This window comes from Oryctolagus cuniculus, chromosome 1 (genome assembly GCF_964237555.1).
Source record: "Oryctolagus cuniculus chromosome 1, mOryCun1.1, whole genome shotgun sequence".
In the NCBI taxonomy this organism is placed as follows: Eukaryota; Metazoa; Chordata; class Mammalia; order Lagomorpha; family Leporidae; genus Oryctolagus; species Oryctolagus cuniculus.
In genome coordinates, this window is record NC_091432.1 from 74,014,671 (window position 1) to 74,034,902 (window position 20,232).

Here is a 20,232-nt window from a genome sequence, read left to right on the forward strand (position 1 = left end):
CAGCAAAAAGACATCGCCAAGAAGAGGTATTCAGTGAATGTTCAAGAACAGGGTTGACAATAAGCCAACAAGTGTTTCTTAGCGATGCCTACAAGCCCTGCCCTCTTCTATTAAAGGACTGCAGAAGTGTCTCTTCACATGTGCACATGTCAATGAGCCCTCGGACCAATGTGGTTGAAGAAGGTCATTCTCTATCTTAATTCTACATATTGAGCTGGAAAGAATCACAAACAAATTGATTTGGACTGGATTTGGGCAATAAGCTAATTCTCACTTTTTATAAAGTTCCAAAGCCTGAAGAGGTTTTGGAGACAAGGATTGTGCTATGAATACAAAGAGGAGACACAAACCCTCTGTCTTGGGTTGAAGTTAGATATCATAAAAAGATGAATTTTAGAAGAATGTAATAAGCACTTAACAATGAGAGTATTGTTTGCAGAAAGTAAAATAAAGGGGATTCAGGAAAGAAAAACAAGAATATTTGTTAACAGTGGGGATCATTTCTTATTAACTTTTGTTCTTAGCCAGAGTCTAGAATATGGTAGACACTAAATCTCCTGCTTAATCAAATGATCTTCCCCCTCACTCCACTCTCACCCTACCACTTACATATAAAGAGAAACTCAAACATCTGGAAGTCAACGTATGAAATGTTAGTTATCTTTACCCACCTCCTTGGATTGCCAACCTTTGCTGGAACAACAGAAAGCTACAGAAGCCTCTCCCTGCCAATGCCTCTAAGCATACTCCAGTCTCCTTCCTATACCAACACCCTAGCTCCTTCTCCCCACAACCGAACACCATTTTTCTGACTTTTAATTAGCATTTATACGGGTTTCATACCCTACTCTTATCTTCCAGCACCCCCAGCTTACTATTTACTACTGTAGAGGGTGGAAAGGTTTCTGCAATAAGCAGTCACTTTGAGGAGTCAGGCTGAAACAAACACAACAGAACTTCTATTCCCCACTCACCGGACTCATCCAAAACATTGCTCTGATGGCGAGTGTCCATGAAACGCTGCAAGAGTGCCATGGAGCTTCTCTGGCCTTCCCAAAGCACTTGAAGGAAGGAGTGCAGGTATGTATGGGAGAAGGATGAACCCAAATGTGTGATGCTTAGATTAGGGAGCAGCTAGAACTCTGATGCCAGTTTTAGTTGTGCTGCTTATTACTTTTTTCTGTGAGACTCAGCCAACAGAGATCTGACAATGAAATCTCAATACCTCTGCAAGACAGGTATATGAGTATCTTTACCCTCCTTCCATGTAATTTAGTCTTACTTCTCATTTCTTCCCATCACCTTCCTCTTGTCCTTGTTCCAAGGTGATGGGCCTGTGGTGTCTTCATTCCCCTCTTTCTGTGGTAGGGAAACCCCAGGGAGGCAGTGAGGTATACTGGCTGGCAAAGCTGGTTCAAATCCTGCCTGCCTCCCTTCCAATTGGCACAGTCCTGGATACATGTGTTATCTAATCTCTCTGAAGCTGATAAAATAAGAACAATACAACATATCTCACAAGGCTGATAGAATTAAGCTGACTGTGACAGCACATGCAAAAGCACCCAGCAGAGGCACTGACACACAACAGGTGCTAAATAAACACTATCCCATTTCTCTGTTACTGGACAAACCATAATTCCTCCAGGTACTAAGTCATCCAGAAATCACAAAATGGGGAACAGGGAAAAGATTAAGAATCCTTCCCTGGGCCCCTCACTTGGTATCTCTTCCTTGCTAGGGGTGAGGGAGATAGGGTAAGTTCAACATGTATCATTTGACTGACTGGGCCATGGACCCCATTAGGAATTGAGAGGCTCTTCCATGGGGCTGCTATTGAGAAGGGGCAGCACTAATTATTGGCCTAACTCAGGAGATCCACACAGAAACGTCTTCCTTCCTTTTACATCATCTCTGACATGCCAGAAAGCAGGGAAAACTTGCGTTAGTTTTTCTTTCCCAGTCCTGCTCTCAATCTGTAGACTATGATGCAAAATTCCTTCCTTCCCCAAAAAGAGATTAAAAAAAAAAACCTGTGTTTGGAAATCAGCGGCCATGGCTGAGTGTGTTGTTTTAAACAGGAGCTTCAGTTAGGAGACCGGATAAGTGCTGGAAACACTACTTACCCTAAACTCTCACTTAGCACATACAAGCTTAATTAAACATTTATATCTTACCTTTACTTTTTCACCATTTATCTCCACTGTCTTAATCATAAAATCAACTCCGATTGTGGCTCCTTGACCTGGGGGAAAAAGACCCTAAGGGAGACATAATGGAAAATAAGAGTGAGGCAAAGTCTTCCATAAATGAAATTCAATTCTCCCCACCCCCAACACCCGCCACCTTTTCCACCCCCGACCTCTGCCCTTTACCAGACCCTTCCTTCTGCTGAGTCACCTGGAAGAAAAAAAGCCGTGTTTGACTGAACTCTGCATGTATGCTGCAGGGGCGGGCAAAGGATGGAGAAAGTGGGACAAGGAGAACCAGAAGAAGACACAGAGGGTGATGGGAGAGAATTGGGAAAGAGTGTTCGTGGGAGTGCCTGGTTTCAAAGAAACACAGAAAAATCAGACATCAAGGATAAGGTGGAAGAGCCTGGACCTACAGACATGAGACCAAGATGATCAGGGTGCAGGAAAAATGGCTAGATGTTTTCAGAGAGCATCTACAAGGCTGGTTATCAGCCCTGACCGTGGGCAACCACCACGAACAACAACCAAGAACTCAGCATGAGGAACACACACAAGAGGATGAAGCTTGTGACTTTTCCTCTGCCCTGAGGGTATTAACTGTTTTCCTCATGCATTGTACCATACAAATATAATTACATGGGATCAGGGCCAGTGACACTGGGGAGAAAATCCAAGAAAATAAAATCATCAGGGAGACAACAGAATAGAAATAGCACTAAACTAGGAGGCAGCAGACGGCATTCCTGTGTGACCTCAGACAAACCACTCCCCCTCTCTGCGACCCAAATTCAGTGATTTTGAGGCTGATGTAAGCACTGAAAAATTTTTAGTCTTTACTTCCAATTGGAAACTTAACCAGATAGAAAGGATTTTAGCAAAATTACATGTAGACTGTAATTTACAGTTACATAACATTTCCTGCAAACTGAAAGAAGGAGCAGGGTAAGGAATTCTGAGAACTCTTCTTCCTCACTGATAGCCAGAATTTCCAGAAATTAGAGTAAAATGGACTTTATTAGCTCCAGCAGCTCATACTGGGGCATCTTTAATTAAATTTATTCTCCAACAAGAGATTTCTTTAATTAAAGTTTGATCTTAAAAGGCTAAACTTCAAACCAAAAGAAAATGTTCCATTGCACGTCTGCAAAAGATGTAAATATAAACAGACATAACTTTACTTACAAATATTGAGTCAATTTTCTTCTATTATTGCTTGGCTCAGATACAAGGCTGCCAAGCTTCAAGTGCATAGCTCCAGCTGTTTTGCAGCCTAACAAATGCCAAAAAATAAAACAAATCCTTCCCAATGTTTCCCCACTGCTTTGTTCCTCAACCCCTCATGCCTGAAAAACAGATGCATCTAATTCAGTTTTAACTGTCTACTAAATAACAAAAACAAATTTAATCCAGCCTATGAAATATGAACTTTTTGGGGAGCTGAAGAACTGTAAAAAGTGCACAGCAGAGAATATTTTAAATAAGAAAGAAGCAAGTGAGGGTGCTTATTGGTAAAAATTACTGAAACAATTTTCACCTTTTCATGACAGGGTTGTGCTTTTGAAAAGATTGGTTTCAGGCCAGCATTGTGGCATATTTGGTAAAGCTGCTACCTGCGATGCTAGCATCCCATATGGACACTGGTTCATGTCCCGGCTGTTTCACTTTAATCAGCTCTCTGCTCTGGCCTGGGAAAGCAGTGAATGATGGCCCAAGTGCTTAGGCCGCTGCACCCATGTGGGAGACCCAGAAGAAGCTCCTAGCTCCTGGCTTCAGCCTAGCCCAGCACTGGCTGTTGTGACCATTTGGGGAGTGAATCAGCCAGAGGATAGAAGATCGATTTCTTGTTCTCTATCCCCCTCTCTCTGCAATTCTGATATTCAACATAAATAAATAAATCTTAAAAAAAAAAAAAAAAGAAAGAAAGAAAAGAATGGTCTCAGAGCTTAAAACCTGCATGAGATGAAAATTATTAGGCTGAGAACCAGGAAACTGGATTCTATTCCTGGCCTTGACACTAACAAGATGGGAGATCCTAACGTGTCACTCAGTCCCTCCATATCTAAGTTTACCACTATACAATGAGAGGAGTGAACTGAATAATCTTTTACTGACCTTTCCATAATCAGATAATGTCAAGGGAATTTTTAATAAAGGGACTGAAAACTTTTCTACATCTGCAGGTCTGCAGTCATATCCTGTCAAAAGCAGAAAAGATGACTAATGTCAGGTAGGGGTAAAGCAGTTGGAGTTTCCAACATACCTCCATGGTGGCTGACTAGGGCCCCAGATGCCTGTTAGCTTATTACTTTTAATTTCACCAGGCCAAGGCTTAGTAAAAAGCACAGGTTCTATTCTGTTTTCACTTATAATGGGAAAAACCCTGACATTTCCAAAGTGACTCTGGGCCCTAAAGCATCTGTGTTGCCCAATATGTCTCTCCAGTTTCAGACTGTCAGAGCTGAAAGGGGCCTGCAACCTCACCCAGTCCCTCCTGTAGAGCAAGGCATGGGGGCCCCAGGAAAGGTAGGGAACTGTCTCAGGCTCACAGGACAAGCCAAGTCATATTTTCAAGAGAAAAATGCAAAAGAAAGTGGTTTCTCACTATTTTCTATATAAAATGGGTATTATCATCTCAGGCAGTGAGTCTCAGGTAGACAGCCCCAAAGCAAACTTGTACTTTTGTCACATAATCAGGCTTCTGCTCAGAGGGAACATTCAATTCAGTTCAGATAGTTATTCACTGTTCTCATTTCATTCTCATTTGAGATTTAGAAAAAATCAGCATATTTAGTTCTAAACCAAAATGACTCACTCATTTTCCTTGGGGGGGATATGAGGGTGCATGGGCAGGGAGTTAGACTGGTTCAATTTGCATGTGAGTATTTTGTTTTTTTTTGTTGTTGTTTTGTATATATATATATAAATATATATATATTACTTAAGATTTAGGTTCACTTTGATGTCTAGAGTCATTTGTTTCTATCTTTGGATTACCATAAACTAATAATCTGTTTTTAATTTAATAATCTATTTTTGATACTGTGCACTGAAAGCAAAATCACTTGCTCATTTCATTAAATCAGCAGTGGGGAATATCCAGCCCACAGGCCACATAAGGCCAGCGAAATCATTTGGTCTGGCCCTGCCAAGGCAACTACCAGGTAGGACTAGAAAGTCAATAAATCCATAGTAGTCTATTTTCAAGCTGATAATTTTACATGGCCCGCAAATGCTGTTATAAATATCCAAATCGTTCTTGGCAGAAAAAAGGCTCTCTCCTCCTGCATTAAAGGGAAAAGAGGCCTGGGAGGGTTGGTGTACCCTATGGCGCCACAATCTCTTGAGGTGATTTAAAAAATTCTAGTCCAGGCTGCAAAGTTGACAGAGTTTTCAAAGGGTGAGTTAAGATCTCATAGCCAAGGGGCTGGTCCTGGGAGCAGCCCTCATTCCATCTGGCTAGACTGAGAAACCCATCCCTGGCCTTTACAGTTCCCTTACCTGAGTGAATCGGCGAACTAGGCACGTCTTCCCCACACCAGCGTTGCCAATTAAAACAATTTTGAACAGGAAATCATAATCTTCCATACTCATTTACACAGCTGCAAAGCAAACACAGGCAAGAGTGAGAGGGGCCGGGTCAGACTTGCCCACAGAGCTCAAGCTGCACCAGCCCGGTCTCCTCAGGAACAGCAGGTCTGACTCATTCGAAGAGCAATTTAATGCTCCCCTCTGGTGACCCTGGCAGTGAGAGAGGAACCCAGGTGTTTGACCACAGACAGACTTTACTCTTTCCCAGCTATTTCATGCTACAGAGAATAAGTGACACAGATGTCCTTTCACCTAGTAACTTATTCCTCCAAGCAGTCAGGTCACAGGTCCCCATGTGATAAGATCTGTTTTCATTTAGCCAAGGAAGGAGATCACAAACAGGGGTGTAGGCAAGCTGAAGTGCAAAGAAGCCAGGGCAAAAGGAAGTCCATCCACAGCTGAAAGGTAGTTTGCAGTGTGTGTGTGTGTGTGTGTGAGAGAGAGAGAGAGAGAGAGAACTATGAAGGGCCCCTACAATCTCCTCCAAGTCCTTGGGGTCTTGGGGTCTTACTGGTGGGAGTCATAGTCATGCTCCTGTCTACCACTGCTCCATTTCTATACTCAGCCTGCCAGCCATGCTGATGCCACAGGGCCTCCCACAGTGCCTGTCTGTTCATTCAAATGTGCTTTGGTATCGGTCATTTCCTCTGCCTCGGATGCCCTCCCTCCCACCAGCCGCAGTGGAAACATCTCTTTCTCTCTGAATCTCTCACTCACCCTCCACAGATGAACATTTTCACCATGCCTCTGTCCTAAAGTTTCCCTTGCTGTATTTCGTAATTTGTTCAAATGCCTGCTTCGACTTGAGGAATACTGTCTTTTGGTTTTGATTTTCCTAGCCCCTGTGACAGAGATACTCTTACTAAATATCACAGAAGAATTAATGGGAATATTGCTTAAGCTTAGGCCCTACTTTCTCTAACTGGGCTAAAAAAGAATGCTGTCTCTACTTCAGAGGACTTTGGGAAGATTAAAAAAGACAGAGGGAGCCTCAGTACCCAAAAGCTCCATCCTGTTGACAGCAATTATCTACCAAGTGAATAGTACAGGACTGAGTTGTCACTATAGGCAACACAGAGGGAAGAAAACGACTGCCCTTAGTACCCACATCAGAAAAGTTAAACAACACAAAAGTAAAGTAACAATTCCAGCCAAGGGTGGAGATTAAGGCAAAGACTGTAGACAGAGGAAGCCCCATAGATTCCAGAAGCAGAGGGAGAGGACAGCCAGCAACCTGAAGCAGGAGGGTGTCACTCAGGGTCACTCCTATCAGCAGATCTGAAGCTCAAACAGCTGCAGGCTTGCAGGGCAGAGGACAGCCCAATGCACTGAACCTGTCAAGTCGCTGAAGGAGGAAATCGCCTTTGTGCAAAGTTGATTCCTGTGTGGATTTCAACTGATCTTTGGCAAGATGACTAACAATCAAGCCAACATGCAGGTGGCTGCTGATGGAGGCCATTTCAGTTCTCTGGGACACTGAGGGGAAAAAAAACCATTTTTTTTTGTATAAGAATTTGGGTTCATAAGCAGGGGTTACTCTGGCTATTTGTCAGGCACTATACTCAGCCCTTTATGTATATTTCCATTTGTTTTCACAAGTCTGTGAGGCTGATGTCTATTAGTTCTTACCTATTTTATAGGTGAGTAAATTGAGGCTAAAGAAAATTAAGAGGATGACCTGAAGTCATAAAGCAAACAACCAGTCTTCAAGGGCCAAAATCCTCTCGTGGCACCAAAACAACGCTGGCTTTGGAGCCAAAAGGAGGCTCAATTTCTCTCTTTACTACTTCTAAGGCTGAGCAACATCAACAAAATGGGGCTAATAACAAGATCGCAAAATTGTGATGATTGAAAGAATTACTGGAAGCCCCCAAAGAGATTACCTGATTCTTATTCACCCAAACTCTTTAACATGACTTGATTTTTCCATGATCTCCTTTTTGCTTTCCTTGCCAGCCACATTTCTTCACCACCCTCTTTATAACCTACACTGTAAACTCACTGAATTTCTTCAGTTCCTTAAACAACACAAATTGCTTTTCTCTTCAGATCATCACATATACTGCTACTTCTGCCTACCTAACTTTTACTCCTGCCTATCTCAGCTTAAACATCACATTCTTTAGCATGTGTCCCTGACCTGAGAGGGAGCCTGAATCCCCAGCTCAATGCTCCCATTGTACCCCCCTCTCCTACAGATATTCACCATACTTCACTGTAATTACCTGCATCTTCTCCAACTTCATCCCTCAGTACCTCAGGTTTTAAAACACACACACACACACACACACACACACGTGAGTGTGAGCAGCATGTGAGCAATGAAGGGCCTAGTTGAATCCTGATCCCAGCCTCTCCCCATAATTATCATTGTCATCATCTACTCATTCTATATCCTTAAGTTATTAATTGCAACAATCCTATGGGGTGGATACTATCAGTGACTTGACTGATAGGGACCCAGAGGCACAGAGAAGTTAAAGAAGTCATTATAAGGGCAAATGTTATGGTGCAGTGTGTTTAGGCACCACCTGCAACGCCTGCATCTCATTTTGGAGGGTCAGTTTGAGTTGTGGCTACTGTGTTTCCAATCCACCTTCCTGCTAATGTGCCTAGAAAGGCAGCAGTTAATGGTCCAAGTACTTAGGTGCCAGCCACCCACATGGGAGACCTGGATGGAGTTCCAGGTTTCTGGGTTTGACCTGGCCCTGCCCCACCTATTAAAGGTATGTGGGGAGCAAATCAGAGGACAGAAGATTTCTCTTACCCTCTCTCTGTCACTCTGTCAAATAAATAAATCTCTTAAAAAAAAAAAAAAGGAAGGAAGGAAGGAAGGAAGGAAGGAAGGAAGGGAGGGAGGGGAAGGAAGGAAAGAAAGAAGTAAGAGAGAAAGAGAAGTTGATATGGCCCCATAGCTGATAACTGATGGACCAATATCCAAACCCAGAAATCCTGACTCTAGCTCCCATGTCCTATTTCTAAAATTTTCATTTCTGTATTTTTAAATTTATTTGAAAGGCAGATAGAAGAATGACACAGAGATCTTCCTTCCATCCACTGGTTCACTCCCTGAATACCCCCAAAAGCCAGGGCTGAGCCAGATTAAAGGAAGGGGCTTAAATCTCAATGTGGGTTTCCCAAAGGGGTGATAGGAACCCAAGCACTTGGGCCACCATCTGCTGCCTCCCAGGCTCTGCATTAGCAGGAATCTGGACCAGACTTGGAGCCCAGACTCAAACTCAGGAACTCCAGCACCGGATGTGAGCATCCCAAGGAGCATCTTAACCACTGTGCCAAATACCTGCCCTAGCACTCATATCCTTGGGCAACTATCTGATACTGCCTTCCATAATGCCTGGCTCATAGCAACAGTGCAAGAAAGATGAATGAAGGAGAAGAAGCACTCAATGTCCTTCCATAATGCCTGGCTCATAGCAACAGTGCAAGAAAGATGAATGAAGGAGCAGAAGCACTCAATAAATGGGATTTTCCTTTTCTCTTCCCCTCTGGCTTCAAATCCAAACCCTAGCTACCACACTAGTAGTTTAGGTAAGAATTAAAGTCAGATTCTGGATAATAATTCAGGGACATGGCAAGTCAATGAAAATTTAAGAACTATTGAAACTGAAAAGAAAAGAAAACTCAGGTGTAAGCACAAAAGCATCAGGACAACCTGAAGCTGTGTGGACCACAACTCACTGCTTTCATAAGCCAATAAAAATCAGGAAGCACAGGACTCGGCTGTACTCCTTTCCTGTGCCTATATTGCTTGAAAGACATTTATTCCCATATCTTTGCCAGAGGTCAAAGAAACAAAGCAGAGAATCCAGAGGAGAATGTCCAAAAATAAAGACTGGAGACAGAGGACTCCTAAAAGAAGGTTTGCAGTGCCCACATGATGCACCTTTAGCAAAAGGAGAAGGAGACATGTCTCACATACTGCATTGTCTCAGTGTGCTTACCATCTGTAACAAGCCACAGAATAAAAGTTAAGATACTTCTGCTTTCTAAATGAAATTACTTAACTGTTCTGTTGAATGTTTTTTTAATGGAATTCTGGGGAAAATGTGTTTCGTCTCTAAAAATGCAGACTGGGAAGGCAGTAGAGGATGGCCCGAGTTCCTGGGCCACTGCCATCCACATGGGAGACTCAGATGGAGTTCCAGGCTGCTGGCTTCACCTGGACCAGCCCCAGCTGTTGTGCCCATTTGGGGAATGAACCAGCAAATGGAAGATTCTCTCTCTCCATTTCATTCTCCCTGCCTCCCTCCTTCCCTCCCTCCTTCCTCACCACTCTGGCTTTCTGTGGCTAAGGTTGGACTAACTGCAAACTCCAAGTTACCTACTGTGGTTATTCTGTCTCTAACAGAGAATGCATTACTAAGTAAAAGCTCACAAGATTCTCCACACATGACTGTGCTTTGAGATAGCCCTTCTGCTTGGTTAGCAAGGTGACAGGCCAGACATCCCCAGTCACCAGGCAATGGGGCAGTGTCCCAGGAAGTAGAAATCCATTCAGAAGGCAACTGCTCTCCACTGACAACAGAAGCCACATTTTGTGGGGAGAAAACAAGATATACTGCTGGCAGAGCACTACTCTACGATTTTATATTCTCTTATTGTCAACAATAATAAGAGCTAACACTCAATGCTTATTATGTGCCAGGCAAACTTTTTTATATGTAGTCCTCATTTAATCCTCACAATAACCTGATGCTATAGGTACTCTTTGTTTTTTAATATTTATTTTATTTATTTGAAAGACAGAGTTACAGAGAGATAGAGACAGAGAGAGAGGTCTTCCATCTACTGGCTCACTTCCCAGTTGGCCACCAATGGCTGGAGCTGTGCCTATCCAAAAAGCCAGTAGCCAGGAGCTTCTTCTGGGTCTCCCACATGGGTGCAGGGGCCCAAGGATTTGGGCCATCTTCTACTGCTATCCCAGGCCACAGCAGAGAGCTGGATTAGAAAAGGAGCAGCCAGGACTGGAACTGGCACCTGTATGGGATGCTGAAGCCTCTGGCCAGGGCTTTAACCCGCTGTGCCACAGCACTGGCCCCCATAGGTACTCTTACTACCATCCCTTACAGAGAAACAAAGTGAGGCACAAAGGTGTTAGGCTACAGTTATATAGCTAGAGAGTCATAGAACCAAGATTCGATAGTAAGAGGAAATACCCAAATCCCCCTCGACGCCCACATGCCAGCTTTGAAGAAGTTACAGAAAACGGATCTCCACCCATAATCCCAAAGAAGAATTTTGGGTATTGCCTCTTGAGGGGGGAATGTTAGGTAGGAAGTCAGTTATGAGCTTATGTGTGTGTGACATAAAGGCCTAAAGAGAAGACATCTATGTCCAGCATATGCTGCATCTCAAGGTCATCCCAATGGTGTTTCAGGGGCAGCCTGGTATTCACATCCTGCCTTGCCCTGCCCCCTTCCACCTGATAACCGGCCAGGTGGGGGGGGAGGGTCCCCACCCCTTCTGCCTGACAATCTTCCACAATCTCCCAGGTGCAGCCCAGTATCTGCATTTCAAACACCCTGCTGCAGATTCCAATTCTCTAGGGGGTCCTGCCCACCCTTCCTACTGTCTGATAACATTTGCATTTGCATCCATAAAGTCCTTTGTTTCAGACCTTCAAGAGAAAACTCAGATAGAAGTTTTTCTATTTACATCCAAAAAGCCCTTTGTTCCAAGAGGAGCAGAGGTGGGGAAGCAAGACCCATCTCCTTAAAAACCCTTGGCCTCAACCAGACTGCGTGCTCTGCCCTCTGCCTCTCTGTTGAGCCGCCCGCCTGGTCTGGCCAGGTGTACTCTCTCCACTCAACCATGTAACCTCACTCCTCCCCCCCCCCCCTGCCCCCAGTCCAAGCGACTGGGCACTCTCTTAGGCTCTATCTGGAGAGGTGCCCATCCATCCTTACGGATGTCCCTTCCCTAATAAACCTTGCTATTTTACCCCCCACCACCACCAAAAAAAAAAAAAAAAAAAAAAAAAAAAAAAAAAAAAAAAGAACCAAGATTCAAAGCCAGATCTATCTCATCCAAAACCTGGCTCCTTCTGAAGCAGAATGCTGCTTACCATGCCTCATGGTCAACAGTGCTGCCACATCTGTCATGAGGACTGCAGGTTACGTGCAATGGACCTAGAACTGCAGTGTCCTAGAATCCTCCTGCACACACGCATGTTGATGGGGCTGCTCCTCACTTGCTCCTGTCCAGGTCTCTTTTAGGAGCTAGACTCAGATTTTTCCATGCATACTATTCCACAATTCAGTCATCATCCATGTAACTAAGTACTAGGCACAGTGGATATAAACAGGAACACTGCCCAGATGAATAAGCAACATTGCAAATACCATAATCATCACGAGAGTCTTAAATAACCATATATATTTATCAGATTTAAAATAAATGAGACTCTGAAGTCACAAAATAGACAAGGAAAAGGAAGAACGGTTAAAAAAGATACAAGAAATAAGATTGAATATGGAAAATTTAAAAAGGAAAAAATAATCTATGTGATGTAAATTTGGCAACATAAACCTTTTTTTTTTTTTTTTTTTTTTTTTGACAGGCAGAGTGGACAGTGAGAGAGAGAGACAGAGAGAAAGGTTGGTTCACCCTCCAATGGCCGCCACGGCCAGCACGCTGCGGCCAGCGCACCGCGCCGATCCGAAGCCAGGAGCCAGGTGCTTCTCCTGGTCTCCCATGGGGTGTAGGGCCCAAGCACTTGGGCCATCCTCCACTGCACTCCCTGGCCACAGCAGAGAGCTGGCCTGGAAGAGGGGCAACCGGGACAGAATCCAGTGCCCCGACCGGGACTAGAACCCGGTGTGCCGGCGCCGCAAGGCGGAGGATTAGCCTACTGAGCCGCGGCGCCAGCCAACATAAACCATTTTTAAAAAGTGGTCTTTAAAAAAAAAGCTGTATTCACTATTGTACACCTGTGCATGTTTCCCTTTGCCTTCAGGGGCTCAGTATAACAGATAAAGTCAGAGGCCAGAACCCCCTCCTCCACTTTTTAAAATCTTTCATTTGCTGGTTCACTCCCCAGACACCATAACAGCTGGGGCTGAGCTGGGCCAGGTTGAAGCTAGGAGCCTGGAATTCCATCTGGGTTTCCCACACGGGTGGCAGAAACCCAAGTACTTGAGCCATCACCTGCTGTATCCCAGGGTGTGTATCAATAGAAAGCTGGAATTGGAAGCAGAATTCATTCAAACCCCGGCACTGTGATGAGATATGAGCCTCCCAAGCGGAGGCCACTGCACCAAACACCCACCCACTCTTCCATCTTCTGACTGCTAGCTTCTGTCCCCTCAACCCCCAACCAAATATCTGAGGGACCTGTCCTTGTTCAAAAGCCACGTATGGCAAGAAGTTTCTTTGCCTTTTCAGGGTCTCAACTTGGTCTGAAAATGGAGGGGTGCGTGAATAGGCACCAAGGACCTTCACACGACAGCCTGTGCCATCATTCTCTCACATCAGAGGCAGCAGGGGAATAAAGTCAAGAGACCGGGTTGGGCAAAGAGCTGTGTAAACTTTCCTTATCCATAAAATGGGGTTGGTATTAAAATCTGTATCACTGAGTTGCTTGATAGACAAATAAGATAATATACGGAAGTGTCCTTTTAAAAGGTAGGATAATCAAATGGTTTTATGTTTACCCTTCTGACAAAAGACATACATATTGAGTGCAAAAAGTACAAAAAAAGGAAAAGAAAAATCATGGAAAATCTCTTTTGCCATGCAGACCTCCTCCTGGAGATAATTATAGCTAACAGTTTGGTATACAGACTTCTTTTATTTATACACACTTATGTCTACCTGTGTATTTTATTATACAATTATGGATTTTAAAAACAAAAACAGCTCGATAACATTATATAAGGTTTTTGTTTGTTTTCTATAAGTGAGAATTTCCTAAAACACCAAACCAAAACTCATGGTCTGCAAACAGAACTGATTACCAGAAACTCTCCATATCAGCCTTGGCTCCTCTGACCCTAAGTACCAGCAGCATGTGTGTGTGTGTGTGTGTGTGTGTGAGAGAGAGAGAGAGAGAGCGAGCGAGCGAGCTAGACAGCAACAAAACTTCGAGAAATACTAAGTTCTATAACCCAATCTTAGAGATTTAAAGTGCTCTGAAAATTCCCACAATGGAGAAAACTGTCTAACTTTGTTTAATCTAGATTTACTGTATATGGTTTTAGCTAAGAATTTTTTTCTCATATAATACATTTTACCATCCCTTGCTCCTAAGGCTCCATGGAGTATTAGTGTGGTAAGCACTATTTTATAACATTTGAAATAAGGGCTATCCAGGTAAGGTTGTAAGATACAGGGGGAAAAAAAACAAAAAAGAGAAAAAAACTCAGGGTACCCACTTAAGCCTCAATTTCAGATATCAACAAATACATTTTCACATGTTTGTTTAAAAAATATTACTAAATTTTCTTGGATACAAGTGTGACTCAATTATTACATGGGGCATATTTATACTAAAAAATGGTTTCTTGTTTACTTGAAACTCAAAATTAGCTGGGCATCCCACACGTGATGTGGAAACTGAAGCAGTCAGGTCACAGAAACAGAGTCCCTAAGCACACCACCACACACTCAGAAAATGTGGAGGGAGGGGAGCAGAGTGTGAGGAACAAATTATCTCTGATAAATTCCAGACAATCAGCAGAGTAAAAAAGGGCAACAACTAAAATTTCAAGAAGGCATTAGTGGGCTGGGAATCTTTAGAATCTGGATCCAAATCCAGGGGACCGGCTCTGGCTGGCACACAACGCTCTCTGCAAGTGACAGCCCCAGAGCACTGGCCACCTTCCCTCAAGTTCTTCTTTGCAAGTTCATCTGCCTGTGGAGGGCGCTGTGCTCTACAAGTACATAGGCCCTGCTACCTTTAAGAACAGTGCAAGACCCCCTCTGCACTTACCCCACTGCTATGTTCAGTAAGTACACATTGACTTGAAAGCCTTTGATCCATCCTTCACTCTAACAAGGCTCTGTCCTAGGAAGCTCATTATTACTTAATTAGTAGGAGGCAATTACTAACCATTACTATAATCAACAGCTACAAGCTTACTTGCTTTACATCAGCTGCTAATTTCATGTTATTGCAAGTTAATTATTCTCCTTGGCCATGGATGTCAAACACACACCTGTGCCATGACTGCTTTTCATTCACCAGGTCATAAACTCCAACATCATTTATGTGCCCATTTACAGTTTACAAAAATGCTTTCGCAGACATGACCGAATCTGGGTCTCCTAACAACTGATGAGCTGCTTACTCATACTGCAGGTGAGGACGCAGAGGGTTTCCATGATGAAGTGACTCACCTGAAGTCACATAGCAGTGAGTCACGAGGTGGCCTCTGTATTCTGGCCACCTAGGATTTCTCCTCTTTGCCAGAGTGCACTGTGTTTTCCCAGGTCTCTGAGTATCTTGACCACCATTTGAACACACCGGGTGCCAAGAACTATGATAAATGTTTTCCATACATAATCTTATTTAATCTTTCCAACAGCCATCAGATAGTTATAATTATTTACATTATATAAAGAAATGGAGGAGGAGTCGGCACAGTATTGAAGCAAGTAAAGCCTCCTCCAGCAGTACTAGCATCCCCTATGGGTGCCAGTTCGAGTCCTGGCTGCTTCATTTCTGATCCAGCTCTCTGCTATAACCTGGGAAAGCAGTAGAAATGGCCCAAGTACTTGGGAAGCTGCACACTTATGGGAGACCTGGAAGAAGCTCCTGGTTCCTGGTTTCAGATCAGCCCAGCTCCAGCCATTGTGGCCATTTGGGGAGTGAACCAGAGGATGAAAGACCGTTCTCTCTCTGCCTCTGCCTCTCTGTAACTCTGACTTTCAAAAAAAAAGATAAGAAGCAACAGCCTTCATTCCTCTCATGCCTTTGTGCTGGATTCTGGAACAATCTAGAAAGAAAAAGAAAGAGATAGAGAGAGAAAAGAAGAAGAAGGAGGAGGAGCAGGAGGAGGGGTAAGGGGGAGGGAGGGGGGAGGGAAGAGGAGAGGAAGAGGGGAACAGGGAGGAGGAGGGAAGGAAGGAAGAAGGGGAGGGGGAGGAGGAGGGAAGGAAGGAAGGAAGGAGGAAGGAGAGGACAGGAGGAAGGAAAGAAAAGAAATGGAGGTTTGGAAAGGTTTATTAATTTGTTCAAAATCATACAGTTAATGAGTAAAACTGCTTCATGCAAAACTCAGACCTTGGATGGCATTGTGGCTGAGCAGGTAAAGCCACTGCCTTGTAGTGCCAGCATCCCATGTGGGCGCTGATGGAGACCTGGCTGCTCCAGTTCCAATCGAGCTCTCTGCTATGGCCTGGGAAAGCAGCAGAAGATGGCCCAAGTCTTTGGGCCCCTGCATCAGCACGGGAGAACTGGAAGAAGCTCTTGGCTCCTGGCTTCGGATTGGCACAGCTCTGGCCATTGCAGCCAATTGGTGAGTGAACCAGCGGATGGAAGACCTCTTTCTCTCTCTGCCTCTCCTTCTCTCTCTGTGTAACTTTGACTTTCAAATAAATAAATAAATAAATCTTTAAAAAAAAAAAAAAAAACAGATCTTTCTGGAAAGAAATTAAGTTGCAGCTCTCATTCCTTATTCCAAAATAAATTCCAGATGGATTCTAGATTTTGATCTAAAGACAAAAGCATGAAAATACTAGAAGAAAGTGATACATACACACACCTATAATTACTCAAAATTAAGGTGATGCTACAAAATAAATTGACAAATAAACCTTTTTAAATACTCTGCATACATGGCAAAATAACAAAACTGAAGGACTAAAATATCTGCAGTACATAAAATTAAGGTCTAATTTTGTTAAATGCAGAAAGAGTTCCTACAAATGAATAAACCAATAGGAAAAAGGGGGCTAAAGAACATGACCAGGTAGGTCACAAGAAAGGAAATAAAAATAACACATATTTTTAAAAAATGATCAGCCTCATAAGAATAAATTCAAACTCTACTGGATTTATGATTACAAGTCAAACTATAGAGGCTGGTGCTGTGGCACAGCAGGTTAAGCTACTGCCTGCAGTGCTGGCCCCCTATATGGGCACCAGTTCAAGTCTCAACTGCTCCACTTCCCATCCAGCTCCCTGCTTATATATCCAGGGAAGCAGCAGAAGATGGCCCAAGTGCTTGAGCCCCTGTACCTATGTCAGAGACAATGAAGCTCGTGGCTCCTAGTTTTGGCCTGGCCTAGCCCCAACCATTGTGACCATTTAGAGAGTGAACCAGTGGATAGAAGATCTCTTTCTCTCTCTGCCTCTCCCTCTCTGTAACTCTGCCTTTCAAATAAATAGGTTAATAAATCTTTTTTAAAAATTCAAACTATTGTGTATTTATGAGATGGTTTTATCATCTCAGATTAGCCATGTTCACTCCATATTGGAAAGAGTTTGGCAGAATGAGGCACTCATATACTACTGGTGGGCAGTAAATCAATGCAACCTCATGGACAGCAATATTGATTTAAAACTAAAAATGCTCTTATAATCCTCTAACCCAGCAATCACAGTTCTAAAAATCTATTAAACATTAATAATCACACCCATGTACAGAGAATATGTAGTAGGATATTCCTTATAATAGTGTTGGTAATAGCAATTACAAAGACAACTTAAAAGTCCATCAGCATGAAAACAGGCATATTGCAGCAATCATATATCAATGGACCACACAGCCTGCCATAGATGTCTGCAAAATGTATTAAGTGAAAGAAACGAGGTGTACAATGGTGTATATAAAAAGAAAGGGTGGGGAGCATATAATTCTGTATCTGTATATGCACAAAATAGTTTTGGAATGACATAAAAGAAACTGGCAACAGTTGCCCTGGAGAGGCAACACTATTTAGATTTTACTAGGAAAGAAGATAACCTCCAACTCTTAAATTATACCCTGGCTTTCATTTAATCTAGAATACTGCTTGAAAGGCTAAATATATGAGAATGGTCCTTTAAAAGAGTATCTGGAGGGCCAAAGTTATGACTCAGTGGGTTAAGATTCCATATGCGATGCCACATCCCGGATCGGAGTGTCCATTAGAGTCCCAGCTGATTTGCTTTCAAACCAGCTCCCTGGTAATACAGCTCCCTGGTAATAATGCACTTGGGAAGGTAGCAAATGATGGCTCAAGTACTTGGGACCTTGCCACTCACATGGGAGACCAGACATAGCTACTGGCTTCTGGCTTCTGCACGGCCCAGACCTGGCTATTTTAGCTAGCAGATGAAAGATCTCTCTCCCTTTCTTTCTCTCTCTCTCTCCCTCATGCGCTTTCACTCTGCCTTTCAAATAACTCTTTTAAAAAATATAATAATCTATTTGGGGTGCTCTATTTCTATCTTAGTGTCTTTGTCTTCCCTGTTGTATCCCTTCATGTGACAAGGACCAAAGGAAGAAATGTCCCACCCACAATCTGGAGTTGCTTTTCCCAGTTCACTGGGTATATAACTGCTTTCTTTATGAAATCACGTCTCAGCATAGCAAGTCCCTGAAAAAAGATTCATCCTTTCCAACATCCCTCAAAACCAAATACCCATCATATTATAGCGAAAACCAATTGATCAGTTTATTTGTGTCACTAACAAAAAGAAAACTCTCACACATTTGTACAGCTTAGAAATTACTCTTACTGCACTCTGACACAGAGTGTCTCCCCATTTTACAGAGATGGGATTTGAAACCAAGACAGTGACTTGCCTCCAGCCACATAGCCTGTAAGCAACAGTCAGAAGGGCAGATACAGGGCCCCTGACTCTAAGTGTTGCTGCCAGAAAAAATAAGGTCTGCAAACATATATCCCACTGGGCAAGGCCAGGGTTATAACCACCAGGGGCAAATGGCATGGATCCCTGAAAAGAGGAGAGAGTTCAAAAACAGTATTTAGAATATTTTTTAAGACATGATAAAAATAAAAGTGAAAAAAAAGCAGGTCTGAGATCTGCAACACTACTTTCATAAATGAAGACAATAAAATATTTTATTCTTTCTATATATCATCTTTTATGTTTTCATATTTCCTAGAAATATAGATTTAGAGTTCCAAACTTGTGTGAAAGATGAAAATTAATCCATAAGGCAGCATTTCATCAGCACTAACTTAAGCAAACATCTAAATTACTGTAACTTTAGTGCTCTTTCATTTGTCCTAGTAAGAGGGTTCCTGCACTGAGCACAGATTTGGTTTTCTAGAAGAGAAGGGAGGGGCCACGACTTGAGTCCCACTTGAGCTTGCATTCAGTTAACTCCCCAAGCACAGCTAATTTGTTTTGTATCACAGCACCTGGGAGCAGGTGGTACCTAACAGACCTGAATGTCCCTAGAAATGCTAGCACTTCATTTCCTAGGAGAAGAAAAAAGATCCCCTCTCACTTATTAATCTCTTTCCAAGATGGGGAGCTGTTGATTGCAAAACATGTTTTTTGAACTGAGCTAAAAAAGGCCCTTGCAGACGCAGCTTGCAGCTTCCGTCTTCTGCATGAGCAGGGGAGGCTCCCTCTGTTGTCCTTTTCCAACAATAAACAATATCGCAGCAAAGAGCTCTGGGGTTTTGCCCTGCTGCCCTCGCTGTTGTGTTCTCTAAATCAGGGCCTCTCTCTAATCTTTGCTCTGCAGAAGCTTTCCTGCGCCTGTTTGGCTGGATGGGAGGGGCCTCCTTATTGGCGTCTTCAGTCTCCTCCCCCAGTCTGAGCACACAATGCAGCCTGGCTGAGCGGCCAGAGGTCAAGGCCAAAGCCCAGAACTGGGCTTGAGCATCTCCCCTGCTGCTTCTCCACCCAGCAGCCAGAGGCCTACCAAGGACAGAGGTGTCTCCTCCCTTACTGGGGAGACATCTGGATCTGAACTAGTCAAACAGGTTCCCTGCTCACTGGAAGCAGGAGAAAAAGTAAAGGGAAGTAGCTGCATGCTCTGGGATCCACACAGAATGAAGATGAAATGCAGGAAGTCTCCCAAGTTTGTGACAGGGTGTGTGTCATGCAAAAGAAAGATGATTTGTCCGGGGCCCAGGTGCTTCACAGGCGCCAGCCCATTTCATCTTGAAACAGCCCTGTCGAGCAGCACCTCTTAGATATGGTAAATATCAGCTTTTACATCTATAGAGCATTCAGTTTGCTAAACACTTTCCTATACATCATCTTATCTGTACCCTGGCAGATTCCTACAGGAAAGATAGGGTACAAGCCTCCCTCAACACAGCCCCCCAACACATACGTGCATGCCATAAACCATCTATCACCCAGGCGTGCAAACTGTCTCCTGGAAATGCAGCTTGAATTCCTCCTCAGCTCCACTTTTGTCCCAAACTGTACCTACGTGGCTCGGTTCTTGTGAGTTCTCACCCAGTCAGTATACCATAGCCGTCTATCCAGGATCCTTGGTGCTAGCCCAGGTGTTTTCCT

At 43.5% G+C, this 20,232-nt stretch overlaps 1 protein-coding gene across 3 annotated transcripts in view; it reads right to left on the minus strand.

Moving 5' to 3' along the window:
* The window catches only part of RAB30 (RAB30, member RAS oncogene family), a 141,912-nt gene that overhangs the window by 18,306 nt on the left and 103,374 nt on the right, over positions 1-20,232 (minus strand). For all 3 annotated transcript variants that reach the window (XM_051821595.2, XM_002708665.5, XM_051821598.2), the window contains exons 2-3: positions 5,691-5,791; positions 2,175-2,258 (exon numbers count right to left, since the gene is read on the minus strand). In XM_051821595.2, coding sequence (XP_051677555.1) covers positions 2,175-2,258; positions 5,691-5,783 — 177 coding nt within the window. In that variant the 5' untranslated portion in view covers positions 5,784-5,791. The remainder of the gene's footprint in view (positions 1-2,174; positions 2,259-5,690; positions 5,792-20,232) is intronic.